Genomic DNA, 14,493 nt, shown 5'->3' on the forward strand with positions numbered 1-14,493 from the left:
TACAAAAGAATAGTAGGATTACAAGAATGTAATTACAAAATTGACTCACTCTATGGTGGCACACTCAAACTTGAGACTATCTCTCTTCTCTCACAAAGAGGCTTTCTCACTTTCTCACTCTAAGAAGTGGATTCACTCTTGGCTTGGATGGATAGGAATGAAGCCTCCTACCCCTATTTATACTACTCCACCTTCAAAATGAATGGTGGGGATCAAGGGTTGAGATTGGTTCTCTAGAATGCTCCACACATTCCAGGAATCTCTACTCCCTTCTATATCCTTCTATACTCTTCCATAAGGTTCCGGAAGGCTCAACACATCTCTAGAATGTTCCAGAGGGTTCCACACTATTCCACAAGCTTCTAGAGAATTCTACAATTCTCTAGGATTCTCTAGAATGTTCTAGAAAATTCTATACTTCTCTAGAAAGCTCTAGAATTTTCTAGAACCTCTCCAATTAAGGAGGGATCCTAACACTAATCCCATGACAAGCGCCATGATCTCTGCATGTATGTTGTTACTCACCCCCAATCAAACAGTGGAAGATAGTCTCCTTCTAGTTATCACAGAAAGGACAAGTGTTGGATTGTAAAATCCCCCAGTGATCGAGTAAATCTCAAGTCAGTAAGGAGTTCCAACATATTTGCCAAAAAAAGAATTGGATATTAATAGGGAGTGCAGATCTCCATTTCCACTTTCAGCTACCCATCTCCAGTGTGTCATTTTGAGCTTCTAACAACAATACATATGCATTGCTAACGGAATACTCCCCCGAGATGTCATGCGACCAAGTCCAAATATCATGGACATTCTCCATTAAGAATGGTTTGATCCCCAAGATCTCTTGTCGTATTTCCTCAGATAAAATGGCAGGTAAACTATCCAACTCCCACGTCCCTTGTCTCCAAACATATGCTACTGTGATGTTATTATCACTGATATGAATCAGTGGAATTCTTGACCCTAGTAGCTCCTTGGATAACCATAAATCAAACCATAACCTACTCGATCCATCCCTTAGCTTGAAGTCAAAACCATCCTCGATCCATTGACGCGCTTTTCTCAATGAGTTCCAAATGGGTGAACCAGGCCTATTTCGTGCCATGAACAGATTATTGTGCTACATATATTTATTAACCAGCACACGAACCTAGAACTTCTGACTGCCCCGCAAAATCTCCTAAACTAATTTATCAACATAGCAACATTCTGGTAGCCATGAGGTCTAGTAATATGGTTCCACCCTACGAATTGAAGACCTCGATCACTGCTTCCCTTCCAGATGAAGCTTCGTCCAACTTTATCTAAATAGTCACACATGTGTTGTGGTAACCAGTTGACTTGCATCTGATAAGATGGTACGGATGACAGTACAACATTCACAAGATTCACCCTACCTGGCTTGTTGAGTAATCTTCCCTTCCATGCAATTAGCTAAGCATATATATACCTTATCCACAATTCATACATAGTCTTCCCTCCTTTTCATCATTGGAAAACACAAATATCTCTCGAACTTGCTTGTAAAATGTACATGCATGATGTTAGACAGTTTGTTTATTCGACTTCTTGGTACAAGTTTTGGCTGCTAATAAAGCTCGTGACTTATATCAAAGCTAACCTTTAACCCCAACACTGCACAAAACTTCTGAGGTAGGTTAGAAATAAGTCCTGCTTGTGAGGGCTCAAAGGATTAGCCATTGCTTCTTATTAATATCGAAGTTATAAAAAAAATGCAGTTTTTCCAAAATAAAAAAGTATTTTATTATTACATTGAATTGGTTCCCCTTTATACTTTAGGTTATTAAAAGTTCTTCAGAAATGCGTGTTAGTCAAAAGAGAAATGTTAACACACCAACACATCCTTTATAACACTACTATTAGATGAAATATATAAAAATTACAACATTTTCTTCCATTTTAATATGTCACGTTCGTCATTTATAATTTTGAATAAATTTTAACTAATAATAATAAAAATTAATAGATAATGTGTTCTTAACAATCAATTGAATCAAAGTGGTCTAACACCATGTGACACCCTCTACCCCAACGTTAATACACAATAAATATAAACAATAATTTCTTTTTCTTTTTGAGTAAATAAAATCTTTCATGTATAAAACAATTGTTTCAAATCTCATAAGGTAGAAGATTCACATTCGTAACTCATAAATCATAGAAAGTCGTCTTGTAAGTATAAAAATTCAAGAAATCATATAAAGAAAAATATAGATTAATTCCAGCAAAGGTGGCAGTGCCTCCTAGTTAGGAACTAATTTATAATTTTCAAATCATGTAATAAAAGAAATATGACAAAGATGTACATTTTGGTCTTTTCTCAAGAACGTTCAAAATTACACAAGAAGAAAAGATTACAGCTTTTTAAAACAATAACATCCAAAATAAGCCTAGCTATGCCCGATGTCACATCCTATCAGAGCATGCCCAACTGAAGCCTTAAGCCTCATACCAACATCCTCATGATGTTGATCACCTGCAACATAATTTAAACATATACAAAAACAAAAAGGGAGTGAGAAACATCTAACTCAGTTTCAGGTGCAGAAATAAAGGTTAGATAGCACCCACACACACACACAACAAATATAAGTCACAGATAAACAATACACATACATCATCAATATCACATATATACTCATTTATCATGCAATGATGTCATGAACTCGACTCATAAATGCATGCATGTGGCGCCATAAGGAAGTTTCACATATCATCACTGGTGACCCAAAGGTACACCTGGTTACATCACTGGTGACCCTAAGGTACACCTTGTTAGCATGTTACATCGTTGGTGACCCTAAGGTACACCTTGTTAGCATCTTACATCGTGGGTGACCATAAGGTACACCTAATTAGCATGTTACATCGTGGGTGACCATAAGGTACACCTAATTAGCATGTTACATCGTGGGTATGCGGCCTCAGCGGCACACCTGGAATAATATATGCATATGATGCATGTCATACATTCATAATCTCATTGACTCAACATTTAACTTATTACAGAATTTCATTTAGTACATCATGTCCTCATTTGTCATAATCTCATAATCATAGTTTGTCTCAATAGTCCATTCTTAGGTCTCATGTCATTTGTCCATATTTCACATGGTCATGTCATCAATACTCCTCATAAGGTCCGCATAGGAATTCACAAAGGGCATTCTTATTCATATTAAAACTTATTCATTTTTAACGTTAATGACATAATCATTTATTATTTCCATCAAGGAATAAAGTAGAGCAAATAGAAAATCAGACAGAACAACGGCACCTTCAACAAAAAAACAAAGTAGAGTAAATAGAAAATAAGACAGAACAACGGCACTTTCAACAAAGAACAAAGTAGAGTAAATAAAAAACCAAACAGAATAACGGCAAGAGATTGGGATTACATAATCATTTATTATTTCCAACAAGAAATAAAGTAGAGCAAATAGAAAATAAGACAGAACAACGGCAAGGGATTGGGGGCCAATCCGACAAACAAACTATCCAACAATTATCCCCACACCCCTGAGCGAGGTTTCTCACTCCCCCCCTTACCTGGATAAGCGGAGTTGAAACTTGAGCAGGGCCTCCTCCTCTGGATTCCCTCTCTCCTTCCCTCTCTTTCTTTCTTTCTTTCTTTCTCTCTCTCTCTCTCTCTCCTCTTTCTCTCTCTAAGATTTCACCTTCTCACTCAGTATAAAATTTTCACCCCCTTGTCCCTATTTATAGGCATCCTGGGGTCCCCGGAATGGCCCATATTGGATTCGGAACGGCCCGTTCCGGATCCTTCGAACATAGGCAAATTTAGCAACTGGAACTGCCCGTTCCAAAATCAGAACGGCCCGTTTCAAAAAGCAGAACGACCCGTTTCAAAAAGCAGAACGGCTCGTTCTAAAGTTCACGTTAACACTGATTGACCATAGTTGGAACGGCCCGTTTCCAACTAAGGTCTTTAGGCAATTTCATAACCTTGGAACGGCCCGTTTCCCTTTGGGAACGGCCCGTTCTGGAAATACAAAAATGAGTAATTTTCTTCTTTGGAACGGCCCGTTCAACTTTTGGAACGGCTCGTTCTGGTCCCTCAAAAACAACTTATTTTCATTATCTAGAACGGTCCGTTCCACTTTTGGAACAGCCCGTTCTAGCCTAAAAAAAATATAATTTATAAAAATTTTCATAAATAATTTTAAATTAATACAAACCTCTATAAAAATTCTTTTAATTAATAAATAATAATCAACAAGAAAATTCAGGGTGCTACACACCACCTCTCGCTAAAATCATAAAAAACAAAATCATACAATGGAAGAGAAATGAGAAAAGGTTTGATAGACAAAACTTGATGAGCTAAACTTAAGTTAGTATTGGACTTTTTCAAAAGTTATTTTTGACTTAAAAATTTTCCACCGAAAGGTTGATCATTTATGCTTTGTTTAGATAATATATTTATAATATTTTTTACACCATATATTTATAATAGTTAAAAATGTAATTTTTAATATAATATATCTTTTCTAAGATAAAATTATTTTTGAAAAATCATTATAATTCTTTTTCTTTTTTAAAAAAAAAAAAACCATTTCCCTCCCACATCATTCCAATTTGAAAGAGAAATACTTTCTGGCAGATTCCGCAAAAAGAACCTCTTTTATGTTTTTCCTCTCAAACAATGAAAAGGTAGTATTTTTTTTTTTTTATCATATCTACTTCTCTATTTCTTTCTGTTCTATTTCTCCCAAAACAAAGTATTAATTTACAAGGTGATAAACTAAACACGAGGTTTTAAAACTAGGTTAGGTACCTAATAAATAATTAGTGAGCTAAAGTAGCTTGTATGGTGATAAACTAAACACGAGGTTTTAAAACTAGGTTAGGTACCTAATAAATAAGTAGTGAGCTAAAGTAGCTTGTATGAAATCCTATGTATTAAAACTCCGCTGCCACAAATGTACCAAAAACAAAAAAAAGTCAACCAGTAATTCAATTTTATTTTTGTTCAAAGAAGGCGGGAGGGGGTATTTTTAAGATTGTGACCTTGTAAAGATCAAACCTTGCCCATTTGCACATGTTCCCCTAGCTTGTACAATTTTGGTAGTTCAATCTTGGCACAGGAAATACAATCACTTAGCAATCTTTTAGTTACTAATTTTTTGGGTGGTAACAGACACTTATGAGTCATTTTAATACGTAACAGTTGATGATTGCACATTAATCATGAATGTGTACATTAATTTCCCGCCTCCTCTCCAGATTCTTTTTTCATTGCAATTGGATATCCAAACCTTAATGTAGAACATTAACATGAAATAGAGCAAGTCATAAAACCAGACAAGATAAGTATCTAAATTAACATCATTTGAATCGGATTCCGGTTTAAAAAAGTATGAACTTGTATACGTTCCTATTCTATTTGCATGATACGGTGATATATGAAGGGACGGAGCCAGGATTTCAATACTGGGGGGCCGAGAATTGGAATGATCAAATGAGGCGCTACATTTTTTTAAAAAAAAAAAAATTCCAAAGTGATACCACATAGCAGGCCGTACCAGAAGTCCAAAAGTTGAATAAAAAAATAAATTTGGGTTATTTATTTAATTATACATATGAGTTTATATTAAAAATAGGGGGTGCCATATAGTAATATATATGTATATAAAAAAAAATTAAAATTGTTGGGGGGGCCGTGGCACCCGTAGGTCCCCCCTTGGCTCCGTCCTTCATATATCAAGGAAGGGGAAAAGACCCTCAATTATCAAGCCAACAATTTGCTCAAAAAGTAATAATATTTCTTTTCCTTTTTCCTTGATTTAAAAAATGGTGTAGGATATCATACAGAGACCAAAAAGCAAATGAAATCTGCAAGTCACAAGAACACATATGGTGGCTAAGAAGAACCGGCATGCTGCACATACCTACAAAACAAAGGAGCACAAGATCAATCTATCAGAAAGGGAAGTTTAATATGTCAATCAAGAATGGCCTGTTATGAATGTGAAGCACTACAATGCAAAAACTGTTAACCCTACCAAAAAACCCATTTATCGTTGAAAATGATGCCTTCTGGAACAAAGGCTCAGGCCAGCTGTCCTAGTTTGTTTTTTGTTGTACCACATTAATATCCATTGTACTTTAAAATCAGTATATAGCATTTCCAAAATCTTTATGTATTTTGTACATTTGAAACAATGTGTGGGCTTTAAAGAAATAATTGATTTTATTTACACTGTTGCTTTGTTGTTTCACACTGCACAGACTTTGCCACAGAACATGTTGACGTTGGTCTATTTAAACAAGGTGAAATGGCCAAGACTCAATTTTTATCAAACATTTAAGGTCAAAGGTGCAATATTGTTCTTCAATGCTGTCCTCTCACTTTGATCAAATAAGATTGAAATGAGTATATGTTGACCCAAAATCTATATGGTCCCCCATCCCAGCCCTTACTAATGGTCCAACTTAAAATCTTCCAGAAAACTTTCTAAGAAATGCTATCAAACTTAAAGGTTAAAAAAAGTGACATAACCAAACTCAACCACCAAATTAGTTGCACCGTAGTATTATCTATATCTTCCAAACCAAATATTGAAAGCTTGTTCTACCAAGAACGTAGACAACAGTCAAATTATATACAAAGCAATAGAAGATAAGCTTAGCATCTTGGCAGTCTTTACTGTGTCTATGTCTCATTTTTTAATGTGATTAATTACACCATCTCATTTGCAAGAACAACACTGTCTATACAAGAACAACACTGTATATCAGGGTAACAGAAAAATAAAACAAAAGAGAACATGTAATCCATGTTAACCTTTTATGACCAAGAGAAAGTAAGCAGAATACAAACAAAATATTTATAATTTATGAAACCCCTCTCCCAGGTAGACTAGGCATAAACTCTTGAACTCATGTAGAGAAGTCGTGTCACATGCTTAATCATGCAAAACCTATTTCTGGAACTGAGAACATTAAACCCATCATCAATCACATGTTGCTTAAAAAAAACTGTCAAACTGGAATCAAAATTGAACTCATATGTGAAACCTATCATTCTCAAAGGATGCGCAGATACAACCATTAAGAAAATAAGACATAACACTCCGAAGTCATAAATAAATTTGAGTTACTTGATACAAAACACACATCCAAGTAGGAAGAAATAAGACACGTCTCGTAACCAAAGCCTCAAGCTTTTCTATTATTTAACAAATGTGGGCCAAATTGAGTAAAATCGATAATGACATGAAGAAAGTGTTCAAGGATTTGGGTAAACTCACCTTTCAGAAATTTGGACATGAAATCAAATATATTCTGATTAAGAGTCTTCTTCCAATTCATCAGACTCAGAATCACTTGCGTTATAACCTAACAAAAATGCACCAACAAAAAAATAGTCACACTAAATTACAAAGGAAAACAAAGATGATATTCTAAGAGAGAATTTACCTGGACGTTTACCACCAACTCTCCAAACTGAAGACCTTACCCTTGATGCTTTAGTCAGCCAAATTCTCCCCTTCATTCCCAAACCAATAACATCAGCCTTGGAAACATAAGAAAAGACAAACAAGTACATCTACATTCCACACATCGTTCATAATTACACCATTGCTCTTTATATTCAATTAATGGCCCATATAATCCACATTTCACGGTAGAAACTCTTTACATCCATTTCTGCAATGACTTTTGTTTCTGTCTACAACACATTAAAACAATGAATCTGAAAAAAACACAAAAGACTGAGTTTTGACATTATCATAAAAAACAAATACAAAACTGACCCTATAATTGCAAGCTAAATAAACTTTTCAAGCCATTACATCTACACATGTTATATTGCTATTCTAGACACAGACTGGAATAAAAGCGTGATAAATATGTATATGTTATAATATAAATGTATCAGAACCATAGAAAGGACTTAGATGCATACTTCATTTTTCTTACAACAACATTTAGATGCATTCCCTTGTGTGCTTCTTTTGGTGTTGTTCTCCAAATAAAATTGAAGTTTCACCTTGGCAACTGACACCATACACGTCAATATTTAAATACAATGTAGAACCAAGGTGAAACTCCACGTTTGATCGTATATCACCAAAAACACTTAAAGAACTGTGCCTAAGTTTTGTCTCTTTCATTGTTTTTTCCAAAAGCTAATTATTCTTTCTTTTGTCAAGTAACATTGACTTCTTGAAACACTAGCAAACCCCAAAATCAACAACAACAAACAAATGACAAATCTCATACGCAGTTTTAGGTGTTTTTATTACTGTTGCTCTCCAATCAAAAGTGGAGTTTCACTTAGGTAACCAACAGTTTGCATTATATATCAACACAAGTCGCCGTTGACGTAAAACTCCAATTCAGATCCGAGAATAACACCAAAACTACTTAATAAACTTGATACAAATTTTAACCACAAACAAACCCTAATCCAATAAAAGTTCATTGAAGAACACTGAATCCAATGAAACAATACCACCAAACCAAACTAACACACCTTCTGACCATCTCTGGGAACACCATAGCCATGATAATACATCTGACCCACCAAGACCTGCATGTTCACATCACCTGCCTTAGCCTCCTTGAGAGCGTCTTTGAACCACCGTTTCACACAATCTGCCACCACTCCCGACAGTGGCACACGCCCCGTGCTCTCTTTCCCACTGCTGCTCTCCATGCCCCAATTCCACAAACTGGGGTTTTCTTCTTCCTGGGTATCTGAGACAGTGAAAAAAAGGGGTTTTGTGAAAAGGGGTGAATTTCCCATAATTCTTACGAAAATACAAAATCAAAAAGGTTGTGCTTGGGATGAACTGAGAGTCGGAGAGAGAGGGAATCGCAACAAGTGATGAAAAGTTGTCACCTTTTGAGGCTTTGACAATGGTATGTGAAGGAGAATTAAGAAGGGGTTTTGTAGTTTGAGAGACAGAAAGAAAGAGAAAACAGCTAGCGAGCGGCGTTCGGAGCTGATTTCTCTCAAACACAACACACCGTTATTGTTACTTGTTACCTGTTGTTGTATTTTTTAGTGTAAAATCAACGATTAATTATTGAGAAATGCTGACAAGTAACAATACTTAAAACAAATTACACGTAATCTTTATTTTTATTATATTTTTTTAATGCTATACTATTTTTTATGATAATCTTTATTATTAATTGAAATTAATCTGTCTATCTCTATCCACGTTTTTTTTATTTTTTCAAATTAAAACTAATTTAATGTTGTAGTCTTAAAAAAGGAATAGTAAAGTGTAGTGAGTAGTTGAGAAGGTAACTTGATTCGGATAAATAACGGCACATCACAAGACAATAACAACTAAAGGATAAAATAGTGGGATTTTTAATGTGTGTGCACAATGTAATAAAGTTTAAATTCAAAATTTAAATATTATTTTAATATTTTATAATAGATAATTTAAAATAAAATATTCTAATAAAAAGTAAAATATATATGAAGAGGGGGGCATTTTGTAAGACCTGCAACACTCTTGTCTCTCTTTTCACTCTTCGCTCTCTTTCCTAAATTTTTATTGTTGTTTTATTTCCTCAAGGCTGAAGTGATAAGAATTAGGGTTGTGAAGCAAGATTCATCATCTATTCTTCTTCTTTTTCAACTCTGGAGTCGTGCAAACACTTCTTCTTCTCCCTTTTCTTTAGTTCGGAGTCGGATTCTTCTTCCTTCGAGGTAAGGAAAGCTGGGATTTTGGGGTTTTGGGTTGAAAACATGGGGTTGTTAAATGAATTGAAGGTTAATGTTGGTAAATTTGTGAAATCTGCAACTATGGGGTGGATTTAAGGGGGGTTTGTGTTAAAAATTGAGGATTTTTGTTGTTCTTGAGGTAAGGTTAAAATGTGATGGTTTTCTTGAGTTGTTGTAGATACATGTTGTTTTTCTTGGATTTTCTGAGTTGTATGATGTTAGTGTTGGAAGGTTTTTGGGTTGCATGTCTTGATCGTTGCATGGGTTGAGAGGATTTGGAGATTTGAGTTGTTCATCTGTTGATATGAGTTTTTTGGGTTTGAGATGCTGAGCGTGAGTTTTCATGTTTAGCGTGACAATTTGGAAGTGTTGCTAGAAATCTAGGGCTGAGCGTGAGATTTTGCACTGAGGGTGAGAGTGAGTTGTGCCTTTGGAAGGTTGACACTGAGCATGGAATTATATACTTAACGTGAGAGCTGAATTGTGCCTCTAGAAGGCTGAGGTTGAGCGTGAGTTTCTACACTAAGCGTGGGGACTTAGTTTAATAAATTTCTTTTCTAATTAAGTTGGTTGCTTACATGATTGATGAGTTGTATGTTGAAAGCTTGTTGTTTGAATTGTATTATGATTAAATGATGTTGAATAAGTTGTAGAGATGCGGTATAATGAGGAGCATTATGTGTTGAACATATTGCATGTTGTTGAAGTTGTTTATGAGTTGTGTGTTGATCAATTTTATGTTGAAAAAATGATATTGTTGAAACATGTTGAAATTAAGTTGTTAAAGTTGTTATATGTTGTGTGTTAACTATATATATGTTGTGAAATATAATGAGATGATCTAGTTGAGAGTTGTGAAGTGCATGATGATAATGTTGCTAAGTTGTTAGATGAGAGTTGTATGTTGTTATAAAGTTGTATGTTGTACTATGTGTTGAAGAGATGTTACTTTGTGATGGTTGAGTTGTAAGTTGTGAGTTGAGTTGTTGAGTTAACTGTGTTGTTTAAAGTTGAATGAGTAGTGATGATTGAGTTGTGAGATGTTGAGATGCATGTTGAACATAGTGTTGTAAACGAGTTGTGAAGTTGAGTATATGTGTAGAGATGATATGAGTTGAAAAGTTGTGCGTTGACTGAGTTGTTGTGCTGAAAAACATAATGAGCTATTATGTTGTTATTTTTAGTTGTTGAGCTGAATAGTGCTACTGAGTTGTGTTGGTTGAGCTGTGATCATGAGTTGTTGATAATTAGGATTAGGGAATATGTTTTCGAAGTTGCTCATCCCATTATGTGGATTGAGATAGTTGTGGTGCTTTGAGAACCCAATTTGTTGAAAATCCCTCATTGAGAAGTTGTCCTTTGGAGTAGATGTTTTTTTGTTCTCCTCTAGGACTTAGTTGGTCCCGTGTGTGGACAAGGTCGAGACACACATGTATGAAGCAACCACGATATAGGGGTTAGGTCGAGCTATACCAATTACAAGCAACTAATTTGAGTAAAGTACGAAGTCAGAAACTTTGTTTCTAATCGAGTATCAAAGGGTTGTAGCATTTAAAGGATAGTTAATAGGATAATCTCATAGGTGGCATAGTTAAGCTAGCTAATGTCGTGGTAGGCCTAAACCCAGTTGTCCTATCCTGACATAGTACTATACTTCCTTGTTTAAGTGGCAAAGTCTGAGAAATTATTATCGTGTGGTGAATTTTTATCCAAATTTGTTGTTTACCAAGAAAGCTCAAAAAAGTTATGTTGTCAGTTCGATAGGACTTAGTCACTTAGACTACTCACCTTGTGTTATAGGAGATCTCCAAGTTGAAATGCGTGACGATGCATATGTGCTAATGAGTTGAATATATGTTGATGTGATGATAATGTGTTGTTATATGAAGATGTGTTGTAAGTTGTAGAAAATGTGAGTAATATAGAAGTTGTTTGTTGTTCGCGTTGAATGTAATGATGATGAACCATAAGTTGCTATGTTGTATATATATTATATGTTGTTTATTTTACCTAATTTACCCTTGCATGTTTTCATGTGATTTGGACTGCAATGATCATATATTGTATAGGAGCAGGGCAAGGATAGGCTGCCATCTTAAAGATAGAGGCCACCTAGTGGCGAGAGCTGGAAATGTTTGTATTTTGTAGAATACCCTAAGGGGTACAATATTTTGTAGTTAGTTGTGTGTGTGTATGTATGTGTGTGTGTGTATATATATATATATATATATATATATATATATATATATATATATATATATATATATATATATATATATATATATATATTTGTGGCATCAGTGGCGGAACATCAATAAAAAATTTGGGGTGCTAAATTAATTTTTTTATATATAAATTAAATTTTTTACTAATTAAAAAATAACAAATTTTTTTATTTTCTCTACTCAAAATAAACATGCATAATAATAAAATTTAAAAGTAAATATTATCATTCACTAGTCATTTTATAAAATAACTATAAAATATATATATATATATATATATATATATATATATATATATGAATATATATATAAAAATATTCTAAAAAAAGTTTGGGGGAGCCGTGGCTCCCCCTGTCCCTTAAAAGGTCCACCACTGTGTGGCATGTTAGGCCACCTATGTTGTATATATGTTTATATATATGTATTATACTATTTTAGTATATATTTCCGTCGTTTAGTTATTCCGTAGTGTGATGGTCATGATGGGTCGTTACACTTTTATTTTAAGAATGGATATTAATAAATTTATTTCACTCAATAATTTATGTTTTACATTAAATTTTAATAATCTACCAGTTAAATTAAAAATTCTTAATAAATATTTTTTAATAAAAATTAAAAACATATGATACTTTATTATATAGATTCAAATTAGCATTTAAAATATTTTTATGATTATCCGTCAATTTGAATTAATAGAATAAAGTATTAAATAGTTTTCAAAAATTTAAAAATTTATAGACTTAATTTATATATTTAAAAACTTAATTTCGGTTGGATCATTAAAATGTAATGTAGAACATAATTTACTTAGTGAAATAAGTCTTATCCTTGGAATAAGTATCATCTTTATATATATTAGAGAGATCGAGACACTTCATATTTCTAATAGTTATACAGACAAATATTAGAAGTTGTGAATAGTTAATTGAAGAGAATATAATATTTTTTTACATTCAAGGATATAATAGTCTACTAAAAAGTGGAGACCAAAATAGTGGTTACCAAAATATATTTCTTTATAATAGGTATAGATTATATTGGTGTAATTTCTATTAACTACTACATTGCTCAATAACTTTTATTTGATCAATTATTTTTCAAAACTTAACATTAGACTGAAAGTATCTCTCAATCATATATTTAAAATTTTATTTTAATTTAAAATTATGTAATGAAATATTTAAACTTAATTATATTTTTAGTCCTTTAAATTTAAAATATGTATTTTTTCCTAAAATCTAAGACTTATATTTTAAGTCTCTAAAATATTAAAAAAAATATTATGTTAATCTCTCAAATTCAAAAATTTATCTTTTTAATCACTTAAATTTAACATACACTCTAGTTACTTTTTTTTTAATATAAAAAAATCACGTAATATTTAATTAAAATAATTATAATTTTTTTAAGAGTCCATCAAAATCTGATATATTCAATTAGGATTTTTTAAGAATTATCAAAATCTGGTAATATTTAATTATTATTATTTACTTAAAAAAATTTATTGATATTAAAAAATATAGAGATTTTAATGAATTATTTTGAATACTAGATTTTATAAAATTTTAAATATAATTTATGTGTAATTCACTCATTAAACAATCTCATTAAAATCTTTGAGATTTTACATGACTTTTTTTTTCTTCTAATTCTACTATTTTTTCTCTCTCTCTTAAATCTATTCTCTCACCTTTATTATTATTTTTCTATCATATTCTTTTTTTCTTTCATTCTCTCTTGTCAATCATGTTACTTTCTCTTATTTTCTTTTTCTTTTTTTTTATTCATCTCTCATTTATATCTTCTTCTTTGTCTCATATTTTTTCTCCCTCCTTCTCTCTTCCCTATCTATTGTTAATTTTTTAAAATTATTAAAATTTAATTGTTTATTTATAATAAAATTTAATATTGAAATATAAATTTTGAAACATATATTAAAAAGACTTTTGTGAATCATGGTAATGACCCTCAAAATAAAAATCAAGCTTTCAATTTACGTCATACATATTTAAAAAATATGATTGAGAGGATATTTAGTATTTTTAAATCACACTTCACAATTTTTAAGTCTTGACTTCTATTTCTACAACATACAAATGAAGATAAACTGAACTTGAATTAACATCTAATATTACATAACTTTCTTCGTAATGGATGTTGTCCTTATGAATTTTCAATTGAATTAGTGAATGAATCTTCATCTTCAATGCTACTAGTTAATAAAGACCATAATTTTAAACATATTTTTTAGACTTAAGTACATGAAAGAGAATATGACAATGTATAAAAGAGCAATATAACTTAGATATGTGAAGAAATGTTAATTAGGAAGACAAAGTCAATTATTTGTCAAAACATAAAAATAATTATTTGTCAAAAGATAAAAAAATTGTGTTAATTTTACTTTTCTTTATTACTTATGTTATATTTTTTTATTAAATCTTATAATATTATAAATCCATGTTTTCATGTAAAATTCATAAAATTCCTTTAAAATCTTATAATATAAATCCGTTAAAATCTAAATTATAAAGT

General features: G+C 32.3%; 2 protein-coding genes across 2 annotated transcripts; both read right to left on the bottom strand.

The window, feature by feature from the left end:
• Positions 1–697: 697 nt before the first annotated feature.
• LOC145957477 (uncharacterized) lies at positions 698–1,105 on the bottom strand. Its single transcript, XM_083073740.1, has one exon. The coding sequence runs from the start codon at positions 1,103–1,105 to the stop codon at positions 698–700; it is 408 nt and encodes a 135-aa protein (XP_082929866.1).
• A 4,677-nt stretch (positions 1,106–5,782) lies between these two features.
• Positions 5,783–9,051, bottom strand: LOC109814873 (Sel1 repeat protein). Its single transcript, XM_020379391.3, has 5 exons — positions 8,891–9,051; positions 8,522–8,745; positions 7,462–7,531; positions 7,293–7,380; positions 5,783–5,930 (listed from the first exon to the last, which is right to left on the bottom strand). Exons 2-4 carry the CDS (start codon positions 8,702–8,704, stop codon positions 7,331–7,333), a joined length of 303 nt encoding a protein of 100 aa, XP_020234980.1. The 5' UTR covers positions 8,705–8,745; positions 8,891–9,051; the 3' UTR covers positions 5,783–5,930; positions 7,293–7,330.
• Between the last annotated feature and the right edge of the window lie 5,442 nt (positions 9,052–14,493).

The sequence above is a fragment of the Cajanus cajan genome, chromosome 4, assembly GCF_000230855.2.
Source record: "Cajanus cajan strain Asha chromosome 4, NIPB_CcT2T_4, whole genome shotgun sequence".
NCBI classification, from domain to species: domain Eukaryota; kingdom Viridiplantae; phylum Streptophyta; class Magnoliopsida; order Fabales; family Fabaceae; genus Cajanus; species Cajanus cajan.